The sequence below is a fragment of the Stegostoma tigrinum genome, chromosome 4, assembly GCF_030684315.1.
Source record: "Stegostoma tigrinum isolate sSteTig4 chromosome 4, sSteTig4.hap1, whole genome shotgun sequence".
NCBI classification, from domain to species: Eukaryota; Metazoa; Chordata; class Chondrichthyes; order Orectolobiformes; family Stegostomatidae; genus Stegostoma; species Stegostoma tigrinum.
In genome coordinates, this window is record NC_081357.1 from 71,685,439 (window position 1) to 71,709,287 (window position 23,849).

The 23,849-nt window shown below is 44.6% G+C and overlaps 1 protein-coding gene across 3 annotated transcripts in view; it reads left to right on the forward strand.

Moving 5' to 3' along the window:
* Nucleotides 1-2,251: 2,251 nt before the first annotated feature.
* The window catches only part of moxd1 (monooxygenase, DBH-like 1), a 120,357-nt gene continuing 98,759 nt past the window's right edge, over nucleotides 2,252-23,849 (forward strand). The window contains exons 1-2 of one of the 3 annotated variants that reach the window (XM_048531153.2): nucleotides 2,252-2,846; nucleotides 14,268-14,417. In XM_048531153.2, the coding sequence (XP_048387110.2) occupies nucleotides 2,556-2,846; nucleotides 14,268-14,417 (441 nt within the window). In that variant the 5' untranslated portion in view covers nucleotides 2,252-2,555. The remainder of the gene's footprint in view (nucleotides 2,847-14,267; nucleotides 14,418-23,849) is intronic. The other 2 variants (XM_048531154.2, XM_048531152.2) reach the window with 2 other exon arrangements.

The following is a 23,849-nucleotide window of genomic DNA, read 5'->3' on the forward strand; positions in this document are numbered from 1 at the left end:
GGATGAATTGCAAGCAAGCCAGAGTTGTCAAAAAAAGTAAAGCTTTTGACTGACGTTGAACATGGGTCTAGAATAAAGAAGAATAAGTCTGCCTAATAAGCTGAAAGTCTCTGGAGCAGTAGTCCTGTCCACTCTGCTCTATGGACGTGAAATTTGGGTGATGTACCGGCATCATACTAAGAAGCTCTTCCACTCTTGCTTCAGCTGCCTTGCAATGCTTCTGCAAGTCAGATAACAGAACAAAATGCCAAAGGTTGCAGTGCTCACCTGAGCTAGAACAGCAACCGTTCACAACATACTGAAACAGTCACAGCTGGCCATGCAACCAGGAAGGTTGATACTCATATGTAAAAGTGAATCTTTGAGAGTTTGAGCCAGGATGCACTCTCATGGTGGCCAAAGGAAGCACTGCAAGGGCTCTCTCAAGGCTTCACTTTAGGAGTTTTGAGATTGTCTTGGTGTCCAAGAATGCTGAACCTGCTGCAACCAAATAAAAACTACTGCAGGAGCAAATTATTGCATATATTGGAACCTGTATTGAAAACAAAAAATGGTGAAAATCACAGAGGGTCAGACAGCACTTCTTAATCAGAAGAGTCTGATGAAGGGTCATCTAGACTCAAAACATTAGCTTGCTGTCTCTCCATGGATGCTACTTGACCCATTGTGATCTCCAGAATTTTTGTTTTCAAAAACTAGTGCAGACTCCTTTCACAAGCAAGCAGTGGGTATTTTGAACTGTGAAGGCCAGATACATGTGGTATTCTAATATACTTGTGACAGAATCTTCTTCTTGCATATCGACCTTGGACACTTTGCACCAACCAGCACCCTACCAGACACCGCAGGGGATGAGTATTATTATTTTGACCTCTGAGGAGCAAGAGAAAAAGTCAACAGTTAAATCTGCTATGCTGAAGGGCAATACACTCAAAATGTATAAAACCCATTGCCTTAATTTAAGTCTTTCAGCTTTCATATCATTCTGATGAATAAATGCTACAAATGCTGTACTGCTACGTCATAAACTAAGAATCCTTATTAACTACATTATTGCCCTTTTAACTAGTTCCTGAGATCACAAGTAGCAAAGACTTAAGGAATAGAGAAGCCATATATATAGAGTAAGGCAGGTAGAGAAGACCCAAAAATGTAACTTGAACTTTGACCCCCTACTTTTTTGAATGTATTTTGATATTGATAAATAACCAGTGACTTTTCAGTGTTCGAGACTAGTGAGCTTTATTGCTGGTAGCTGTTTTGGTGAAGTGGTAGCCCTGAGAAAGGAGACATTGGGCTTCATTGAGTGAATTGGTGATTTATATTTATAGCAGCTGTTGGTGCATAGAGAAGTTATTGTTTGTACGGAGAGAGATGTCAGCTTTTCCAAATATCAATGGAACTTCTGAATAAAATGAGGAGTAAGCAATAGGCTCAGTGTCACCAGAGGGGAAGGCTGTTCAAAGGAGTGAATATTAAGCACTAAGCATCTTTTCGTTTTAAAGGAGGCATAAATTATTATTAAGATTTTTAACTCCATTGAACCACTCTCATGATTAATACCAACAACTTGTCTTTAATAATAAGGTAGAAAACATTTAGAGCAATTAATCTTGAGTTATCTCTTAAACTTTTAGGATTGACTGAAATATGTGATAAACTGATTTCAACTCTTATTACATGAGACCCTGGATTGGATTGATTTGATGGCAAAAAATTACATAACCAGTTATACTCCTGCCAGCTTGGTTGCACTTATTTGAGTGTTTGAAGGAATTTGACTAAAATGTCTTCTCTAGTTAATCTCCCGCACGTAACTGACTTCTGTGCGATTGTTGTTTGTACATCTTATCTGTGACAGGGTAACTAACTGGTGGTCACATAGCTTCAAATGGTGGGTATTTGTTTAACCATCCGTTACATCCCTTCGCTGCGATGGTATTTCATTAAGTGCCAGTTTTGATTGCACTTGTGGGTATTTAACTCACGGGCAGTTCATAACCACAACAGGAAGGTATCTCTGAAACTCCCTGTGTTCTTCACCGGGAGGATAGCTGTGTAATTCTAAGTCATACCTCCTCAGTGGGGATGCCATTTTTCTTTCATTGCCAGTTTTTCTCCCTCTAAAGATATTGATGCAACTGCCAGCCTTTTCCCCCTTATTTGGGAGGGCATTTAACTGCTATGTTAGACATGCCCCCTGTCAGTAGTGTGAACATGCCCGCGTCTACCCTGCTGGATATGACAAGTGGTTCACTGGGTTGGGCTTTGCCTCCTCTCGGATTTACTTTCTTCCATGAGAACACTTGCAAATTCCGGGCACGCACAGCCAGCCAGTGGACTCGCTCTCTCTCTCTCTCTCTCTCAGCTTCGACAAACTGATCGATCCGCCCGGGAGCTTCCCGTGTGCGGATGAGTTTCACATCTATCGATGCAACTGCTGCAGTTGGTAATTTAAAGAAATATTGAGCGGCGCGAAAGCATTCTGTCGGGGGAGGTGAGGAGAGAAGCACCAGAAGGTTTATCTTTGTGAAATTGAAAGCAGTGCAGGGAGAATGCGGTTGGGCTGTTTGCTGACCTGGTATTCAGTGCTTTGGGTGTTGGTATCGAAGGAGCGTCCTGCTTCAGCCGCTGGCACCTGGAGAAGGCTTACCTTCAGTCACCACGCCGTGCTGGATGAGAACGGCAAATACCATTTAAGGTGGAAGCATGAGGACATGGTCATCACCTTCGAGGTGGAAGTTGAAAGCAGGGGTTATATTGGACTCGGACTTTCCCCAACGGGATCAATGGCTCAGTCGGACATGGTCATTGGAGGAGTTGCAAATGGGCGTCCCTATCTTAAGGTAGGAAAGCATCCAAGCAACTACCCGTTCTGGACACCTTTCCCTGACTTAATCCACAGATTAACATAAAATGATCAATGAATATGTCTGACACAAACTCGAACTATTTGGCTTTCATCAGTCGGATATGTACCAAGTTCCATTACGCCGCCATCTGTTGACTACCTACAGTGAAAAATCGACTTGGGAATTAAATGTTTGATGAGCCAGATGAGTTGATAATAACTAAAAATCCAGAAGAGATTGTTTGTTTGTTTTTTTTGTTCAGTTGCATCTTCCCCATCATCAAGTCAGAAAGTAACCTACATGTAGAACTTTTTAATTCTGGCCATCTTTTCCACAGAATTTAACATCTGTAAGTTCAAAGTAATGATATTGTAAACTTACCATTTTCATTTGAGTTACTGGGAAAAACGAATCTGACTTTTATTCATAGTTTATGTTTGGAGTTTAAGAGCTTGAGGACGGAAGGAATCCAGGCAATTAAACATATGCCTGAATTTTTTGGATTTCCAGATTTAAAGCATTCTCAATGGTTTAAAAAAATTAAAAATGTTATTCCACAAAACAGGTTGAATGACATTATACACTAAAGGGCACAATCAAGCCTTGGTAGTTGCAATTCAAATCAGCAGGTAGTTCAAATAACTTAATTTCTAATGGTGTTGACAGCTTTAAAATATTGTACAAAATGCCTGTTGTAATAGACATATTTGTAAAACAAGTTAGCCTGAACTGAACACAAATGGGCAATGGACGAGGAGATTAGTTTGCCCGTAAAAGTTGTGTGATGGTATAAAATCCTGGCTTTTATACAGTAGCGAATCAAAATGTCTCAAAGTGTTCCACATGGTGTTAGAGAGTAGGTAAAGATGCATTGATGTAATTGCATTTTGGCAGCTATGAAACATTGTTTATATATCTATCTGATTTACATATTCCTAGGGAAGAAAATTATTTTGGCTATCTTGGAGTCTCAGCGATTGATTTTGTCTGCAAAATATGAATACAAATCCAGCTTCAGATTTGCAAGGAGGCATGAAGGAGAAGATGACTATTTGGGTTAGGCAGAGTTTGGTACTGGGAGATTAATGGGGACAAGGGAGGAGAGGGAAGGAAGAGGAGGGCACATTTGTCCTGGGAAATTGCACTGTTCAGGGAAGAGGAGGACCTGAAGTTTGGGTTGAGGATGATTTCTCTTCAGTCAAACAGATTAGTGACAAGAGTAGTAGGCTCTTGGAGTGTGGGGAAGGCAGGTTTGGATGAGTGCACGCAGGTAGATCTACAAGCTCCTCCGCACTGGACTCCTCTACCACATTGTGGCTCCTTTCCCTGAGCTGACTCGACATCGCTACAGATGCTGAGACCTCTCTTGCCACCATGCTGGTTTGATCTCCTCTGTTGCTGCACAAACTCACTCCCCACAGAAGGTAAGTAAAAGTAAGAAAAAAGGAGCAGTGAAAGAAGAAAAAAAAAGGTATAATTGATCAGAGCAGATGGGCTCCAGGCAGGAGCCCACATGCTGAATTTGCCTGGCATGTTTATCACCTGTCACAGAAGTTCTCTGGGGAAGAAACTAACCAACCTCAATGTACTATGAAGTGCAGTGTAATTTAATGGAGGGTGCCAACATAAGTGACAGTGGGGACATTAAGATTTCAAAGAAACTATTTTCGTTAAATAGGTGGACTGATGGTTAGATTTTTAAATTTTAAAGAGTGAAGCAAGAAATGCAACATGCACAAGGAGTACAATTTTAAATCATTTTAAAAAATTGTTCATGATATTTGAAGGGAGGAAGAAGAAGTTTAAAAGATGGAGAGATTTAAGGGGTAAATTGTAGAACCTGAGTCCTAAGCAATTGAAGGCATGACAGCTAGTGATGGAGTGTTTACCTTGAAGATGGACCAGAGGCCAAAATTTGAGAAGTGCAGATATCTTGGAGGATTGTGTGGCTAGAGGAGGTTAGAGTGACAGATGGGTAGGGTGAATGGTGAGGCCATAAAAACTGTTAAGCAGAGAAGTGGTAATTGTTTGAAACTTTAACTATTTCAGTATGTTCTTTTCCTTTCAATTGTATAATTATCTGATGTGTTGCTTGAAACAACAGTAATGAAGACATAATTTTTCTAGAAACATTGGATAGAATTGAAGTCCACCCTTGATGGATTGTCTGGAAGCCAAATGCCAGAGAATCAGAAGGAAAGGCGACAAGTCAAATGTCTCTTCTGTTGCCTCCTTGACTCTTTGCAACCTACCTGTACTTGGGTGGTGCAAGTTAAAGTCTGCCGTTTCTGTCCGGGGACAAGGAGCTTTTTTACCAGCAGTGAGGTGGCAACAAGCCATGTAGGGAGACTGCCCACTTAAAACAGGCAGTGGGCTTGCTGGAGAGGAAAGCCGTGCTGAATGGGTGTTTTGTGGATCTAAAGAACAGGTCAAGTCTCTAACAGCAAGGGTCACCATCCTTTGAAACTCTCCTCTCTTTCTGCAATGGTCCCCTAAATGACTGTTATGCATTGAATTGAGTCTGGACTCCAGAAATGTCTGTGGTAGAGTTGCACCTGGCCTTCTGATCCATGTTTGGAACTACTATTGCAGCCATTAAAGTCAGCCCCTTATTTGTAAAGGCTCTTCATGTATTATGTCAATCTGACTACCCTTAGGAAACTTTAAAAATGGTCATTTCTGTGCCATATTACCACATCATTTTTATATTTTTTTAAACAATCTCATCTATAAAAAGTGTGGAAAATAGCATACTATGCTATTCTCAATAGAAAGATATTTTCAGAACAAAATTTTAAGAAGGAATCCATTTTCAGTTTTGCAGGCAAAACACACAACACATAGATTTGGACCATCTACACAAATTTATAGGTGTGAATGAACTTTGCAGTACTGAATTTCAGAGCTACTCCTGCATTGTGGCTGTTAGAGACTGGCAACAGGGTGGGAACAACTCTGAAATGTTTTCCATATGTTTAACCACTGCTTATTCAAAATAAATGAGATCAGACAAAATCTTAACCGTTTTCATAAAAGTGCATATGAAGATGTCCCTTAGAATCAAATCAAGGCCACGTCTTCCTAGTGATGATACAGCTTAGTTGAGCCAGGCAGCCCACATTTATAATTAGTAACATATGTAAATTAAAAAAGCACATAAATATTGAACAAATACAATGTTTTTGACCATTGAAATCTTTTGAGATAAAGCAACTAAAAGTTAATTTTGATTTTTAGCATGTGTATGCAAAATAGCAAAGTACATAATATGAAATGTAGGCAGTCATAAATATTGGTCAAGGAGGAGGAATGTGGAATCATTCCCAAGTAGTAATATGGTCACATTGAAAGAAAGAAAGCAGATGAAGAAATGGTTAGGAATTAAATGAAGACAAATACTTGCACTCTATATCTCACATAGAAGAAGGTGTAATTTTAAATAATTTAACTTGAGTTGAAAAGTGCTGAAATGGGTCTGTTTTATAAAAGTTGAAATTTTCAGATGGTGGCCAAAATGCCAACTTTGGTCAAGTTAGAATCTTTGTAATTGCAATTTTTTTTATGATTGTCACAATGAACAAAGTTTCATTTGCATGGAAACAAAATCACGAAATGAAGTACTCAATGGAAAAATCAACCTTCATTGAAAGGTGCAACTAGAGTTACCTATTAGAATCTAAATGTTTTGGTTTCTTGTGAATATTGACATTTCCAAACAAAAGATGACTGTCATTTAAGGAGTGGTTTTGAAATAAGCTTTTAAAATAACAGAGCTAAGTATATAATAAATTCATCCTGATATCCATCAACAATTTCCTGCTTTGGTTTTAGGACATTTTTGCCTTTGACATATATATGTGTACAGGAATGTGGTGAACCAACTAGCAGAGAGCTAAAATCATCCCAGAGCTAAGCAGTTTAAGTATAGACAGAACAAAGTGTAGAGCTGGATGAACAGAGCAGGCCAAGCAGCATCTTAGGAGCAGAAAAGCTGACATTTCGGGCCTAGACCCTTCGTCAGGAAAGGGGGAGGGGAAGAGGGTTCTGAAATAAATAGGGAGAGAGGGGGAGGTGGATCGAAGATGGATAGAGGAGAAGATAGGTGGAGAGGAGACAGACAAGTTAAAGAGGCGGGGATGGAGCCAGTAGAGGTGAGTGTAGGTGGGGAGGTAGGGAGGGGATAGGTCAGTCTGGGGAGGACGGCCAGGTTGAGGTTTTAGGATGAGATTAGTAGGAAGGAAATGGGAGTGTGGCTTGAAGTGGGAGGAGGGGATAGGTGAGAGGAAGAACAGGTTAGGGAGGCGGGGACGAGCTGGGCTGGTTTTGCGATGCAGCAGGGGGAGGGGAGATTTTGAAGCTTGTGAAATCCACATTGATACCATTGGGCTGCAGGGTTTCCAAGCGGAATATGAATTGCTGTTTCTGCAACATTAGGTTGGCATCATTGTGGCACTGCAGGAGGCCCAAGACATGTCGTCTAAGGAAGGGGAGGGAGAGTTGAAATGGTTCGTGACTGGGATGTGCAGTTGTTCATTGCGAACTGAGCATAGGTGTCCTGCAAAGCGGTCCCCAAGCCTCCGCTTGGTTTCCCCAATGTAGGGGAGGCCACAACAGGTACAGTGGATGCAGTATACCACATTGGCAGATGTGCAGGTGAGCATCTGCTTGATGTGGAAAGACTTTTTGGGGCCTGGGATGCGGTAAGGGAGGAGGTGTGGGGGCAGGTGTAGCACTTTCTGCGGTTGCAGGGGAAAATGCCGGGTGTGGTGGGTTGGAGGGGAGTGTGGAATGTACAACAGAGTCACGGAGAGAGTGATCCCTCTGGAAAGCAGACAAGGGTGGGGATGGAAAAATCTCTTTGGTGGTGGGGCCGGATTGCAGATGGCAGACGTGTTGGACGATGATGCGTTGAATCTGGAGGTTGGGGTGGTACGTGAGTACAAGGGGGATTCTCTTTTGGTGGTTATTGCAGGGACAGGGTGTGAGAGATGAGTTGCAGGAAATGCAGGAGACACGGTCGAGGGCGTTCTCGACCACTGCGGGGGGGATGTTGCGGTCCTTGAAAAACAAGGACATCTGGGATGTACGGGACTGGATTGCCTCATCCTGGGAGCAGATGCAGCGGAGGCGAAGGAATTGGGAATAGGGGATGGCATTTTTGCAGGAAGGTGGGTGGGAGAAGGTGTATTCTATGTAGCTGTGGGAGTCATTAGGCTTGAAATGGAATTTGGTTTGTAGGTGGTTGCCTGAGACGGAGACGGAGAGGCCCAGGAAGGTTGGGGAGGTGTTAGAGATAGTCCAGGTGAACTTGAGGTTGGGGTGGAAGGTGTTGGTGAAGTGGATGAACTGTTTGAGCTCCTTGAGGGAGCACGAGGTGGCGCCAATACAGTCATCAATGTAATGGAAGAAGAGGTGGGGTTTAGGGCCTGTGTAGGTGCAGAAGAGGGATTGTTCCACATAACCTACAAAGAGGTAGGCATAGCTTGGGCCCATGCGGGTACCCATGGCCACCCCCTTTGCCTGTAGGAAGTGGGAGGAATCAAAAGAGAAGTTGTTGTGAGTGAGGGCGAGTTCGGCTAATTCACTAATCAATACTCCCTGGACTGACCTATTTCCCCCCACCACCACCACCTCCCCACCTACACTCACCTCTACTGGCTCCCTTCCCGCCTCTTAAGTTGTCTGTTTTCTCTCCACCTATCTTCTCCTCTATCCATCTTCGATGCACCTCCCCCTCCCCCTTTTCTGATGAAGGGTCTAGGCCCGAAACGTCAGCTTTTGTGCTCCTAAGATGTTGCTTGGCCTGCAGTGTTCATCCAGCTCTACACTTTGTTATCTCGGATTCTCCAGCATCTGCAGTTCCCATTATCTCTGAAGAATGGACATGATTAGACACACGTTCCCACCAAGCAAGGCAGCGAAGCATAAAGCCTGCACTCCCAAGGACATGAATCAGGCAAACTTATTTGTTTCATAAAATAAATTGCTTATAAAACACAATAGATCTGTTTTTCCATAGGTGTTGGCATCAGTGGCAAGCTCAGCTTTTGTTGCCTGTCATTCAATGTCCTTTAGAAGAAAGTGGTTGTGAGCTGCCATCTTGAATTGCTGTAGTTGACCTAGTATGGGTACAACCACATTGCTGTTAGGAAATTATTTCCAGGCCGGGTCCTAAAGGAACTGTGATATTTTTCCAAGCTAGGATGTTGTATGACTTAGAGGGGAAGTTGCAGGTGGTTGTATTTTGATGCCATCATCAATCGTGGTGGTAGTGGTTACAGGTTCTGTTGAAAAAGTTCTATTGAGGGAAGTTTGGGAAGTTTGTGCTCTGTATCTTTTAAATGTAACCTCTGCTGCAACAATGAATCAGCGGTGATTGGAATAGTTCAAGATGCTGGTTGGTGTCCTGAAAAAGCAGACTGCTTTGTCCCAGATGGTATTGAGCTGCCTGTGTGTTGTTCGAGCTGCATTGACCCAGCCAAGTGCAATGTAGAATATTTCATCATACTTGTTGTGCCTTTGTAGACAATAACAGGCTCTGTGGAATCAGAGTATCAGTTACTCACTGCAGAATTCTTGGCTTCTCTCCTGTTCTTGTAGCCACAGTATTTATTTGGCGAATTCCGTTCAGTTTATAGTCCATTGTAATTCCAGAATGTTTGAGTGTTGAGGATTCAGCCATTGAATATCAAAGATGGATGTTTAGGTTCTCTCTTGTTGGAGGTTGTCAATACCTGGCATCTGTGTGGTAGAATGTTTCTTGAAATTTATCAGCCCAAGCCGACGTGTTGTCCAGGTCTTTCAGCATTTGGACACAGACTGTTTCAGCTAGTGTGAGCTTATGTTTGCCACTGAATGTTGTGCAGTCATCAGTGCATATTATATCATAGAGCTCCAATTTTCACTAATGTAGTTTTCACATTTACCAGCATAATTATCATCATCTTAAGGAATTCTTTATATAGAATAAGGATTTGATGCACAAATCAAGTCGGTAAGTTTACTTCCTTCTGCTATCAAGCTAAGAGTTTTGGCAAAAATACAAAGTTGGACAAGCTCAGCAGGTCTGGCAGTATCGTGAAGGAAAAAACAGAGTTAATGTTCTGGTCCGGTGACCCTTCCTCAGAATGGGATGAGGACTGGACCTGAAACGTTGATTCTGTTTTTACCTTCACAGTGCTGCTAGACCTGCTGAGCTTTTCCAGCCATTTTGTTTTTATTCCTGATTTATAGCATCTGTAGTATTTTCAGTTTTTACTAAGCGCTTTGGCATTGGCCTTTGTAAGGAAAGTTGTGAGTCTGATAAGAGACTAGAGTGTAGGTATACTTCCACTCTGACCGGATTTCTTGTTTTATAACTAATGAGCTGCTTCTGGGACCTCATCTCTTTTTAAGAGTGAGTCTGCTTCTGAACCAGCATCAGGATCCCTGACCCCAACACAGGGACAGTACTCAGCTGAGGGTATGTATCAGTGGTTACTTCGCTCAATGAGATAAGTCAGGCAAGCTCAGCCAAGGGAATGGAGATGGTTGGTGATGGCATTGGAGGTGTAGCTTGCTGTTTGGGTCTTATTAGGAAAGTCCTGCAGCTCAAACCCAGAGGGGATCTGCCAGGTTTTGCTAAGTGGTTTTCCATACCTGTTGGAGATTCTACTTCCCGCTGGTGCAAAGAATTTGTTAACTGGTCACCAAAATGGTTCAATTGGTTTCTGGGTGACAGGACCACCTGCCCTTTCCTTGCCCCTATTAAATTGCCCCAGAAGCAAAAGATTGTGGTCTTGTTAACCCACTCATTATTCCCTCTCTCTTTCCCAACCCATTGAGTAACTGCAGGACCCATACAATCAACCTAGGTTTTATAATAAATGGAAACAGTGTAACCTGAGATTAAGTTGCTTGGGACAATAAAGTACCTCATGAGTTCCCCTTTCAGGTACTTTATACTACTGAGCGTTTCTGACTTTACTGTTAGTGCTTTTGAATTTCCCACTGACCAACAGATCAACAGATCGACAGCAAATGGGTGTATCCACTAACGCTTGAAACACATTGATGCATCAAACATTCAATTCATGATTTTCTGACCAATTAATTCTAATGAATAGGAGCTCCTGCACAGTGTACCAAAGGCCTTAATCCGCTGGCTCATTTGCTGGGCTAACCGGAAACTTTTTTTCTTTTCCTTTCAGGCATCAAGGCCGACAAGATGCAACAGCTCAGAGATACCCATGGCCCTCTGGAACCTTCTCCCCCTCCCCTTCCCTCTGACTCCATCCCCTCCCCAAACCCCACATCTTATTGGGTATTCACAATCCCTCCTAACCTTCTTTTCTCCAATGATGAATGTTATGTACTCAGCAAAGGCTTTAGCTTTATCCCTCTGTGTGGCTCCACCTTAATGAATTTCAGGCATGGCATGCTGTCAGACTCTTCTTCTGAAGTCTTCACCGTCGTGCCCATTTCTTCGGCCGTGAATCTTCTCCCTGTCCCACAGACTTCTTCAGCTAGTTCCAACACAGCCCTCCACCTGGACTCCTCCCTTTGTCCTTTTCTGTGCTTTCATTCTATTCATTGAGAACTGATGACATGACATTGGTTGCCTCAATTTCTCTGCTCCCCTCAACCAATCCAACCTATCTCCCTCCAAACTGACTTCACTCCATGTGCTTCGATCCAACCCTGACTTTGTTATTAAGCCTACTGATAAGGATTGTGCTGTTGTAGCCTGATGTACTGACCTCTACCTTGCAGAAGCTGATTGCCAGTTCTCAGATACCACCTCCTACTTTCCTCTGGACCATGTCCCCTCCATGGCACATCAGGCCATTGTATCTACTATGGTTACTGATCTCATTTCATCCGTAACCTCCCGCTCACTGCCTCCAAGCTGATTGTTCACCAGCCCTGCACAGCTCGCTTCTACCTCCTTCCAAATATCCAAAAACAGGGCTGCCTGGGCAGACCCATTGTCTCAGCCTGCTCCTGTCCCACAGAACTCCTCTTTTTCTATTTTGACTCAGCTTTTTCTCCCTGGTCCAGTGTCTGCCCATGTACATCTGTGATTTCCCTGACACTTTATGTAAGTTCCAGAATTTACAACCTGCAGGCTCCAGCCGCCTCTTCTTTACCATGGATGTGCAATCCCTTTACACATCCGTCCCTGACCAGGATGGTCTCAGGGCTCTCCGCTTCTCCTGGTGCAAAAGCTTGAAATGTTCCCTCCCACCACCACCATCTTCCGCTTGGCTATGCTTGTCCTCCCCCCTCAACAACTTCTTTTTTAGCTTCTGTCATTTTCTTCAGGTCACGGGGTGGCTATGGGTGCCCACATGGGCCCCAGTTATGCCTGTCTCTTTGTGGGGTACATGGAACATTTCTTGTTCCAGTCCTATTCTGGTCCCCACCCACAACTCCTTCTCTGTCTATCGATGTAATTATCAGTGCTGTTACCCCCTCATGTCTGGAATTGGAAAAGTTCATCGATTTTGCTTTCAGTTTCGACCCTATCATCACTTTCATTTGGTCTATCTCTGACTCCTCCCTTCCCTTCCTCGACATCTCTGTTTCCATTTTTGGGGATAGACTGGCCACTAATATCCACTATAAACTCACTGACTCCCACAGTTACCTGGACTATCCATCCTCATACCCTGCTTCCGGTAAAGACACTATCCCATTCTCTCAGTTCCTCCATCTCTACCACATATATGTTCTAACAAGGCCAACTTCGACAAAGTAACCTCCAAAATGCCCATCTTCTTCTTCAACTGACCGCACTTCCGCCCTCATTCCTTCCCCTCCCTCCCACAACAGTGATAGAGTTCCCTTTGTTCTTACCTACCATGGCCCCAGCATCCACATCCAGAAGATCATCAGCTGCGATTTCCGCCACCTCCAATGAGATGCCACCACCAGATACATATTCCCATATTCCCCTCCCCTCCCTTGTCTGCCTTCTGCAGGGACTATTCCCTTCGGGATACCCTGGTCCATTCTTTTCCTTAACCCCCAACAACCATTACCCCCCCCCCCCGCAAAACCCGAAGGTGTAGCACCTGCCCACTTACGTCCTCCCTCCCGAGTATCAAAGGGTACAAACATATTTCCCAGGTGAAGTAGCACGTTACCTGCACTTCCTACAATCTAGTCTACAGCATTCATCGCTCACAAAGTGGTCTCCTCTACACTGGGGAAACAAAGCATAGACTGGGCGACTTCTTCACAGAACATCGAAGTTCAGCTCGCAAAAAAAAACTCTGAGCAAGGGTCCCCCTCCCCTCCCTTACCACATCCCAAAACCAGCTCAGCTTGTCCCTGCCTCCCTAACCTGTTCTTCCTGTCCACTATCCCGTCCTCGCACCTCAAGCTACACCCCCATTTCCTACCTACTAACCTCATCCTGCCCCCTTGACCTGTCCATCCTCCCTGGACTGACCTATCTCTTCCCCACCTACACTCACCTCTACTGGCTCCATCCCTGCCTCTTTGACTTGTCTGTCTCCTCTCCACCTATCTTTTCCTCTATCCATCTTCGATCTGCCTCCCCCATCTCCCTATTTATTTCAGAACCCTCTTCCCCTCCCCCTTTTTCTGATGAAGGGTCTTGGCCTGAAACATCAGCTTTTGTGCTCCTAAGATGCTGCTTGGCCTGCTGTCTTCATCCAGTTCCACACTTTGTTATCTCGGATTCTGCAGCATCTGCTGTTACTATTATCTCAGACACAATTTTAACCTCACTGCGAAGCCTCTTCCAGGAATGCCTAACCTGAAGAAGTTACCCTCCTCCCTCTGAACAAACCTCAGGGGATCCCTCTCCCATTAACAGCTATTTACCGTCCGAGCCAAATCATTATCGACTCCTTTGTCTAACAAACTGTTCTTCTTTCTCTTTTGGGCTTGAACTGTAACTGTCTGTAAAGTTTTCCATTACACCTTCGGCCAACAGTAAGAGTGAGAGAGCATAATGGGAACTGCAGATACTGGAGAATCCAAGATAATAAAGTTTGAAGCTAGATGAACACAGCAGGCCAAGCAGCATCTCAGGAGCACAAAAGCTGACGTTTTGGGCCTAGACCCTTCATCAGAGAGGGTCTGATGAAGGGTCTAGGTCCGAAACGTCAGCTTTTGTGCTCCTGAGATGCTGCTTTGCCTGCTGTGTTCATCCAGCTTCACACTTTATTATCTAAGAGTGAGAGAGCATCCTGGCCAGCCAGACTCATGTAGTAGCTGCAGGACATAAACCTCTGATTATTAAGGGACTTCTGCACAGGCCCATGCCTTGGCCTTCAAGGAACTATCAGCAGAAGCAGCTCACTTGTTTATAAAACTGCAGCACAATCAATGATTTTTATAGTAAATGTGAAATCCTACAGAATTAATCCATCATACTGCAACCCCTCATTTATATTTTAACAGGATTATAATACATTGAACGTTGAGGGAAAACTGAATGAAGACCTCCATCAGGATTATCGCCTCGAGTATGGCATGGAAAACGAAACTCACACAATTATCGCTTTCTCAAGAGATCTGAATTCATGTGACAACAAAGACAAGATTATCACGGTAACGTTATTCATACTAATTTTTATCTATCCCACCAATGGGAAATTGTTGTCAAAATTTTATATCATCTACCAGAGGTTACGTTTTAAAATAGTTGGATGTGAATGAGAAGCAGGATTAGGCTATTCTTTGCCGCTAATTTCCTCCAAAATTCAAAAAGGTCATGATTGATCTGACTAACCACTAATTTTCTTTCCTACCTCCTAAAACCCTTTTCCTTTTTTTGCCTAACAAGATTCTCTCCACACCTGCCTTAAAAAAGTTCAAGGACATTCAACTTGAAAAGACGATATCAGGGTTCCAAAGTCTCTCAACTCTGCGAGAATTGTTTGTTTTTGGTTTTTCTCTGTTTTGAATGAGCAGTTGTTGATTTTTAAACAGTGACCCCTAGTTTCTTGATTCTCCCATAAGAGAAAACATCCTCTCCATGTCCTTTCAGTCAAGATCCCTCAGGGTCTTATGTTTCAATTAAGTTGCCTCTTGTCCCTTTGAATTCTTGTGGATATAAAGCTGGCCTGACCAATCTTTTCTCATAAGACAACCCACTATTTAAGTTTCTGCTATTATGTCTTTGATAATACCTTCTAATATTTCACCTTGTCAGATGTTAAGCTATTTGGCCTCCTTTTCTGAATAATTAAATTACATTTGTTACCTCCCCATCAAATAGGACCTTCCTCGAATTAAGGGAGTTTTGAAAAGTTAAAAGCAATGGATCAACCATCTCATTAACCACTTAAATAAAAATAGAATACTGTAGATGCTGATGATCTGGGATAAAAACCAAGTTCTGGAGAAGCTGAGCAGGCCTGTCAGCATCTGTGGAAAGGGAAATAGAATTAACTTTTTGAGTCCAATATGACTCCCCTTTAGAATCTGTTTCAAAAATGCCTGCCACTGCTTCCATCTTAACCCACCTTTTAAGTTAAATTACCAATTCATTTCAGTCAGCTTTGCCCTCACAACCTCATAGTTGCCCTTATTTAAATTTAAAATGCTAGTTTCAGACTTGCTAATCTCTCTCTCTATAGCAGAATGCAAAATGTGATCACATTATGGTTGCAAAAACCTATTTACTCTGTAGTTGTCAATTAGTCATATCTCATGGCAGGTCTAAAATAGCCTACTTTCTGGTCACCTCCAGAACTTGCTATTGTGAAAAGTTATCCTGAAACTATTCCGTGAGCATCTCGTTTAGGCTATCTTCTCCCATCTGACTTTTCCAATCTATATTTAGATTAAAATTTCCCATGATTGTTACTGTCCATTTTACCACTTCTCATCATTTTGTCTTTAATGCTGCACTGTACCATGTGGTTACTGTTAGGGAGCCTGGACACCACTCCCATGTACCTTCTTGCCCTTATAATTTTTCAATTCTATTTAAACCATTTTCTGAACTTAGTTTACCACTCATTCACCTGCTTTCTCTCCACATGTGGTGGGTGTGTATTCATTGCATGATAGCATGCCTTGAATAACTGTTAATATAAAGCATTTTAGGTTACTTCTTATGTTCAATGTTTAGTCAGTGGTGCTTAAGAATCTTGTGTCACCTGTTGGTTTAAAAGCTGGCTTTGTGCAGATATACCTGAGATCAGTGGTTTTCCTGTTCAACTTACGCAGAAGTGAGGCTAGCAAAGAAAATGGTTATTTGCATAGAGGCTCATGCAAGTCTGGTGAGGGGTGGGCGGTGAATGTGAAGATTGACGGTTTTTGGGATCTGGGTGCATAGAAGAGTGGAAAAGATTTACAAGAGAGGACCAACAGTCAAGTCAGGGACATGGAAGAAGAAAGAGAAGAGCATTTGGGTTTGTGTTATCAGTGAGGTTGTGGGAACAATAAGTCATAAAATGAGGTGCCAATAGGGTGCCATCAGTGCTGTCCATAAATCCGTCTATTGTGAGTGTTGGCTGAAGGAATCATTGTAGGATTTTGAGATCACCTGCTTTTGCAATATTGCATAGATCTCAATAAGTTACTCTGGCTTTAAGATAGTGACATATTTGTTCTAGTATAAAAGGTCAACATCGTACTCTGTATGGCCAGTTGTTTAGTCAGTGAGTTGATTTGTCTTAGTCAATTAATCAGTTAACTAATCTAATCTAATCTATCTATATAATGTAATAGTAACATAAGTAAGCATAGATCCTAGACTATATTGCAAGTTTGAGAAATCATTAGTGTACATAGTTACTTTTTACTAAATTTCTTGACATCTGTCTCAATAAGAACCCGAGTCTTTAGTATATGCTACGTGGCCTAACATAGAAAACCACATCTTACCACCTACAACTTTTCATTATTCCTTATGACCGTAAGAAGTAGGAACAGACCCTCAGGCTTATTCCATCACTCAGTAGGATCACGGTTGATCAACATTCATCACACCCACTTTCCTGCCCTTTCTTGTTATCCCTGCTTTCCCTTACTGATCAAGAATATACCTATCTCAGCCTTAACTAGACACAAGGACTCTGTCCCCACAGCTCTCTTCGGCAATGAGTTCCAAAGACGCTCAGCTCTCTGAGAGAAGAAATTCATCCTCAGCTCAGAATTAAGTTGGTGCCCCTTCATTCTGAGACTCTGCCCTCCAGCCCCAGACTGTCCAATGAGGAAAGCAACCTTTCAGCATTTACCCTGTCAAGCCTTTTAAGAATCCTGTATGTTTCAACGAGATCACCTCTCATTCATTCTACTGGGGGTCCCAATTTGTTTAATCTTTGCTCACTCATAAAACAATTCCTCCACACCTTGTGAACCTTCTCTGAACTGTCGCCAATGAACTCATATCTTTCCTTAAGTAAAGCGATCAAAACTGCTCATAATACTCTGGTGTGGTCTCCCAGCACCCCATACAGTTGAATGTAATAATAGTAATAACAATAATAATCCTTCTAAATGTAATCCCAGATGAGTTTCTTTAGAACGTGTAGAAAGGAGGGCTTGCTGAATCTGCAAGTTCAACCATGTCCTACAGTGTGGCAAGTACAAAAAAAGTCTCTAGATACTAACATGAGCGTTCAATAAGAATAAATACAAGGCAAAGTTGTTTCTCCCTCAACAAATTAATATCCCTGACAGCACTATAACTATCAATACATCTCGGCTGTGGACTACAACGGTACATTTAGTTTTTTGGTTAAGCTAGTTCCAGTAGATAACATGCTCATAAAGGGAGCGAATTATTTACAGTTTAAAATTTCACAAAAAGTGAATGAGATACAGGATTTGAGAAGGCAGGAAGTGTTAAATGTGGGGGGTGGAGGGGTTGCATCTAATGAGGCCAGGACCCACAAGGTATTACCCCAATATAAGCCCGTAACATCAAAGTGGCTGGTCTTTCCAACTGGCATTTGCCTCCCTCTCATCATGGATAAAATACCAGCTGTCAAAATGAGACTGTGTGTAGCCATTTTAAGGCATCAACAGGTTGAAGGGTGGTCCGATTGATAGCTCCTGACTGTATTCTCCCATAAAGTCTGAGATGGATAGGGAGGTGGACAGGTAGCCAGCAAGATAGCCACCTTCTGGAATCTGCTAGTTGGTGGGGTGCATAAAATGATTAGATTAGATTTGATTCCCTACAGTGTGAAAACAGGCCCTTTGGCCCAACAAGTCCGCACCGCCCCTTTGGAGCATCCCACCCAGACCCATCCCCCTATAACCCACACACCCTGAACACTACAGGCAATTTAGCATGGCCAATCCACCTAGCCCGCACATCTTTGGACTGTGGGAGGAAACCGGAGCACCCGGAGGAAACCCACGCAGACACGGGGAGGACGTGCAAACTCCGCACAGACAGTTGCCTGAGGCTGGAATTGAACCCGGGTCCCTGGCGCTGTGAGGCTGCAGTGCTAACCACTGAGCCACCATGCTACCCAAATCCAGCTCCATGTTTCAGAGAGCATTTCATCTTGTCTAGATAACTAGATAATATATGCCCTCCCTGGATTAAAGAGAAAATCCCTTTCACTTTTGGATACACATCTTCTAAAAATTGACTGAGTCCAAAAAATTTAAAATGGACATAATTTTAAAACTGTCAAATAAAATACAATTTGTTATAACCTGATTAAATGTTCGGATTTGGCCTGACCTTTACCTTTTTGTCAGTCTCAGGCAAAGTAATAGATTTGCAACACTGAAAACAATTTCTCTAGTTTTGTATCTATTACCACCATAAGGTTAAATAAGTCAGTTGTATAATAATCTATAGAGGGAAAAATGAGTTATGTTGTGTCTTTCTTTTAAGCATGTAAAATGATCAACAGCAGTAGTCTCACCAATGGCTGGGATGATCAACAAGTGTTGTGCTTCTCACCTTTCTCCAAGCTAACTTGGTCAATCCACAAAGCACAAGTGTAGTTAGCAACTGACAAGTACGTTATTTATCAGGCTCAACACTTCCAAAACTTCCTTCCTAGAAGATTGACTGCAAAACAATGCCACCCTGTGTGGTATTTTTGAAATACAGGATTTGTCAGAGTTCAGGCTATCACTGGGCCTCATCTAGCTATCTGGCTGACATGTAAAATCATTCCATTTCAGGATGAAAAGGTATCTCACTCCATCAACATTCATACAGATGAATGCTTGTATTTTAAGCTACAAGATGAAAAGACCCTGTATTTAAATAAACAGACACTTTTTCTTTTACTGGCACTGCGATAGATTTCTGCCTGAATTTGTGGCAGTTGAATGGGCCTTGTTGGTTCCAAATGGATATTAGTACTTTTGTGCTTCTAGTAATGTATATTTAAAACCAGCTGTTCAACTATTACTTGCATGACAGTGTGAGTGATCGACCCTTGTACTGACATGCATGAGCCTGTGTCAGCATACGTGAATCAGACAAAATAGTGTAATAAGCAAAGGATGCTTTGTGCCAAGATCTTTTGGTTGTCTTCCAACTTTTGCTCTTATGATCCCTGTACACCTTCAATCCTAAGTATATAGCCATGGCAAAATGTCTCTTGGTCCTCTCCTGCATGTGGGTTTCCCCGCATTTTGCATGCTACCTTCTCCTCCAGTTAGTATTTGCCATCTGAATGCAATTTCCAGTTCTAGTTTAAAAGAAAGGAGATTCATCTATTGTAGCTTGAATGTTCAGCTGATCACTTGAATAAAAGCGCAGAAAATAAAGTAGTTGACCTGAAACATTCTCTAATTACTGGTGATAAGCTTGGAGAAGGGAAGGGCATAAAAATTAATTAGGCAGGGTTGAGTGTACATGAACCCTGCCAAGTTCTCCAAATTAAAAGTTGGGAACATAGATTTTTATGGTATATTCTTAATGATCGCTTAAGGGCTGCTGGGATTAACCCAGCTCCAGCTGTACACCCTTTCCTGTGCAGCATGAGTGATGGCTGGAATTGGTGGATGACTTGTTGCTTCTTCGAAATGGGTGAGGGAGGGGCTGGGAATGGGAAAACAGTCCTTCAGCATAGGCCAATCAGTGCCTGACAAAGAGACAGAACACGAGGATGTGGAGAGTGAGCCTAATAAAAGCCATTTTACACCTCCCACTACCACTTCCACCTTTGGTTTCACTCCTTGACCCTATCCTTGTGATGTTCTGTGACTCCCCCAACTCCATCTCCCACACAGACACACAGACACAGACACACACGCGCACTGTCACGTGCTCACAAGTATTGCTTGCCTGGGGCTTGGATCCATTGTTATGCTCTGATTTAGGGGGTGTCCTTCCAGCAGAACCACTCCTCTTACTGCCCCCTCGATCATGACCCCACCCCCGAGCACCAAACCATCATCTCCAATACTATCCATGACCTCATCACCTCAGGGGACCTCCCACCCACAGCCTCCAACCTCATTATTCCCCAACCCCGCACGGCCCATTTCTATCTCCTTCCCAAAATCCACAAACCTGCCTGCCCTGGTCGACCCATTGTCTAAGCCTGTTCCTGCCCCACTGAACTCATCTTCAAACTTTCCCCCCACAGTGATCGAGAACGCCCTTGACCACAACTCCCGTATTTTCCGCAACACATCCCTCACACCCCGCGCCCCCCCCCCCCACAACTGGCCAAAGAGGATCCCCCTCGTTCTCACACACCACCCTACCAACCTCCGGATACAACGCATCATCCTCCGACACTTCCGCCATTTACAATCCGACCCCACCACCCAAGACATTTTTCCATCCCCACCCCTGTCTGCTTTCCGGAGAGACCACTCTCTCCGTGACTCCCTTGTTCGCTCCACACTGCCCTCCAACCCCACCACACCCAGCACCTTTCCCTGCAACCGCAGGAAATGCTACACTTGCCCCCACACCTCCTCCCTCACCCCTATCCCAGGCCCCAAGATGACATTCCACATTAAGCAGAGGTTCACCTGCACATCTGCCAATGAGGTATACTGCATCCACTGTACCTAGTGTGGCTTCCTCTACATTGGGGAAACCAAGCGGAGGCTTGGAGACCGCTTTGCAGAACACCTCCGCTCAGTTAGCAACAAACAACTGCACCTCCCAGTCGCAAACCATTTCCACTCCCCCTCCCATTCTCTAGATGACATGTCCGTCATGGGCCTCCGGCAGTGCCACAATGATGCCACCCGAAGGTTGCAGGAACAGCAACTCATATTCCGCCTGGGAACCCTGCAGCCTAATGGTATCAATGCGGACTTCACCAGTTTCAAAATCTCCTCTTCCCCTACTGCATCCCTAAACCAGCCCAGTTCGTCCCCTCCCCCCACTGCACCACACAACCAGCCCAGTTCTCCCCCCCCCACCCACTGCATCCCAAAACCAGTCCAACCTGTCTCTGCCTCCCTAACCGGTTCTTCCTCTCACCCATCCCTTCCTCCCACTCCAAGCCGCACCCCCATCTACCTACTAACCTCATCCCACCTCCTTGACCTGTCCATCTTCCCTGGACTGACCTATCCCCTCCCTACCTCCCCACCTATACTCTCTCCACCTATCTTCTTTTCTCTCCATCTTCGGTCCGCCTCCCGCTCTCTCCCTATTTATTCCAGTTCCCTCTCCCCATCCCCCTCTCTGATGAAGGGTCTAGGCCCGAAACGTCAGCTTTTGTGCTCCTGAGATGCTGCTTGGCCTGCTGTGTTCATCCAGCCTCACATTTTATTATCCACTTATCTGGACTCCATTTTCTCCCCTTTGGTCCAGGAACTCCCCACCCACGTCCGTGACACCACCCACGCCCTCCACCTCCTCCAGAACTTCCAATTCCCTGGCCCCCAACACCTCATTTTCACCATGGACGTCCAGTCCCTATACACCTGTATTCCTCATGCAGATGGCCTCAAGGAGCTCCGCTTCTTCCTGTCCCGCAGGCCCGACCAGACCCCTCCACCAACAGCCTCATCCGCCTAGCTGAACTCGTCCTCACCCTCAACAACTTCTCTTTTGATTCCTCCCACTTCCTACAGACAAAGGGGATGGCCATGGGTACCCGCATGGGCCCAAGCTATGCCTGCCTCTTTGTAGGTTACGTGGAACAGTCCCTCTTCCGCACCTACACAGGCCCCAAACCCCACCTCTTCCTCTGTTACATTGATAACTGTATCGGCGCTGCCTCTTGCTCTCCAGAGGAGCTCGAACAGTTCACCCACTTCACCTACTTCACCAACACCTTCCACCTCAACCTCAAGTTCACCTGGGCCATCTCATTCCTCACCTTCCTGGACCTCTCAGTCCCCATCTCAGGTAACCAGCTAGAAACTGATGTCCATTTCAAGCCAACGACTGCCATAGCTACCTAGAATACACCTCCTCCCACCCACCGTCCTGCAAAAATTCCATCCCCTATTCCCAATTCCTCCGCCTCCGCCGCATCTGCTCCCAGGATGAGGCATTCCACTCCCGCACGTCCCAGATGTCCAACTTCTTCAAGGACCGCAACTTTTCCCCCCGCAGTGGTCGAGAACGCCCTTGACCGCATCTCCCGCATTTCCCGCAACACATCCCTCACATCCCACACCCGCCACAACTGGCCCAAGTGGACCCCCCTCGTTCTCACACACCACCCCACCGACCTCCGGATACAACGCATCGTCCTCCAACACTTCCGCCATCTACAATCCGACCCCACCACCCAAGACATTTTTCCATCCCCACCCTTGTCTGCCTTCCGGAGAGACCACTCTCTCCGTGACTCCCTTGTTTGCTCCACACTCCCCTCCAACCCCACCACATCCGGCACCTTCCCCTGCAACCGCAGGAAGTGCTACACTTGCCCCCACACCTCCTCCCTCACCCCTATCCCAGGCCCCAAGATGACTTTCCATATTAAGCAGAGGTTCGCCTGCACATCTGCCAGTGTGGTATACTGTATCCATTGTACCCGGTGTGGCTTCCTCTACATCGGTGAAACCAAGCGGAGGCGTGGGGACCGCTTTGCAGAACTCGGCTCGGTTTGAAATAAACAACTGCACCTCCCAGTCATGAACCATTTTAACACCCCCTCCCATTCTTTCGACTACATGTCCGTCATGGGCCTCCTGCAGTGCCACAAGGATGCCACCTGAAGGTTGCAGGAACAGCAACTCATATTCTGCTTGGGAACCCTGCAGCTCAATGGTATCGATGTGGACTTCACCAGCTTCAAAATCTCCCCTTCCCCCACTGCATCCCAAAACCAGCCCAGTTCTTCCCCTCCCCCCACTGCATCACACAACCAGCCCAGCTCACCCCCTTCCCCCACTGCATCCCAAAACCAGCCCAGCCTGTCTCTGCCTCCCTAACCTGTTCTTCCTCTCACCCATCCCTTCCTCCCACCTCAAGCCGCACCTCCATTTCCTACCTACTAACCTCATCCCACCTTCTTGACCTGTCCGTCTTCCCTGGACTGACCTATCCCCTCCCTACCTCCCCACCTATACTCTCCTCTCCACCTATCTTCTTTTCTCTCCATCTTCGGTCCGCCTCCCCCTCTCTCCCTATTTATTCCAGAACCCTCTCCCCGTCCCCCTCTCAGATGAAGGGTCTGGGCCCGGAATGCCAGCTTTTGTGCTCCTGAGATGCTGCTTGGCCTGCTGTGTTCATCCAGCTTCACACTTTATTATCTTGGATTCTCCAGCATCTGCAGTTCCCATTATCTCCTCAGTAGTGCTGTTCAGTGTAGGCGGTTTCGGCCTCTGGCAGCTGGATGGAACTTCTTGTCTTGGGGTCATGATTCTAGGGAAAGATTTCCTACTGTTGCCATTGTCTGATTGGCATGTGGTTTGACAGATCTTCCTCCAAGGAGACACCATAGATCTCTCGAGAACCACACCGAAATTCCAGCCAATAACGCTGTTTCTTGGTCTGCATATGCTTTGAGGCTTGCTGAGCATTTCCAGCATCTACAGTATTTTTGTTTTGTTTGGTTAAGTAGAATTGCACCTCGACAATAAGCTGATACAGAAGTACTTCACAGGAATGATAAAAAATCATAT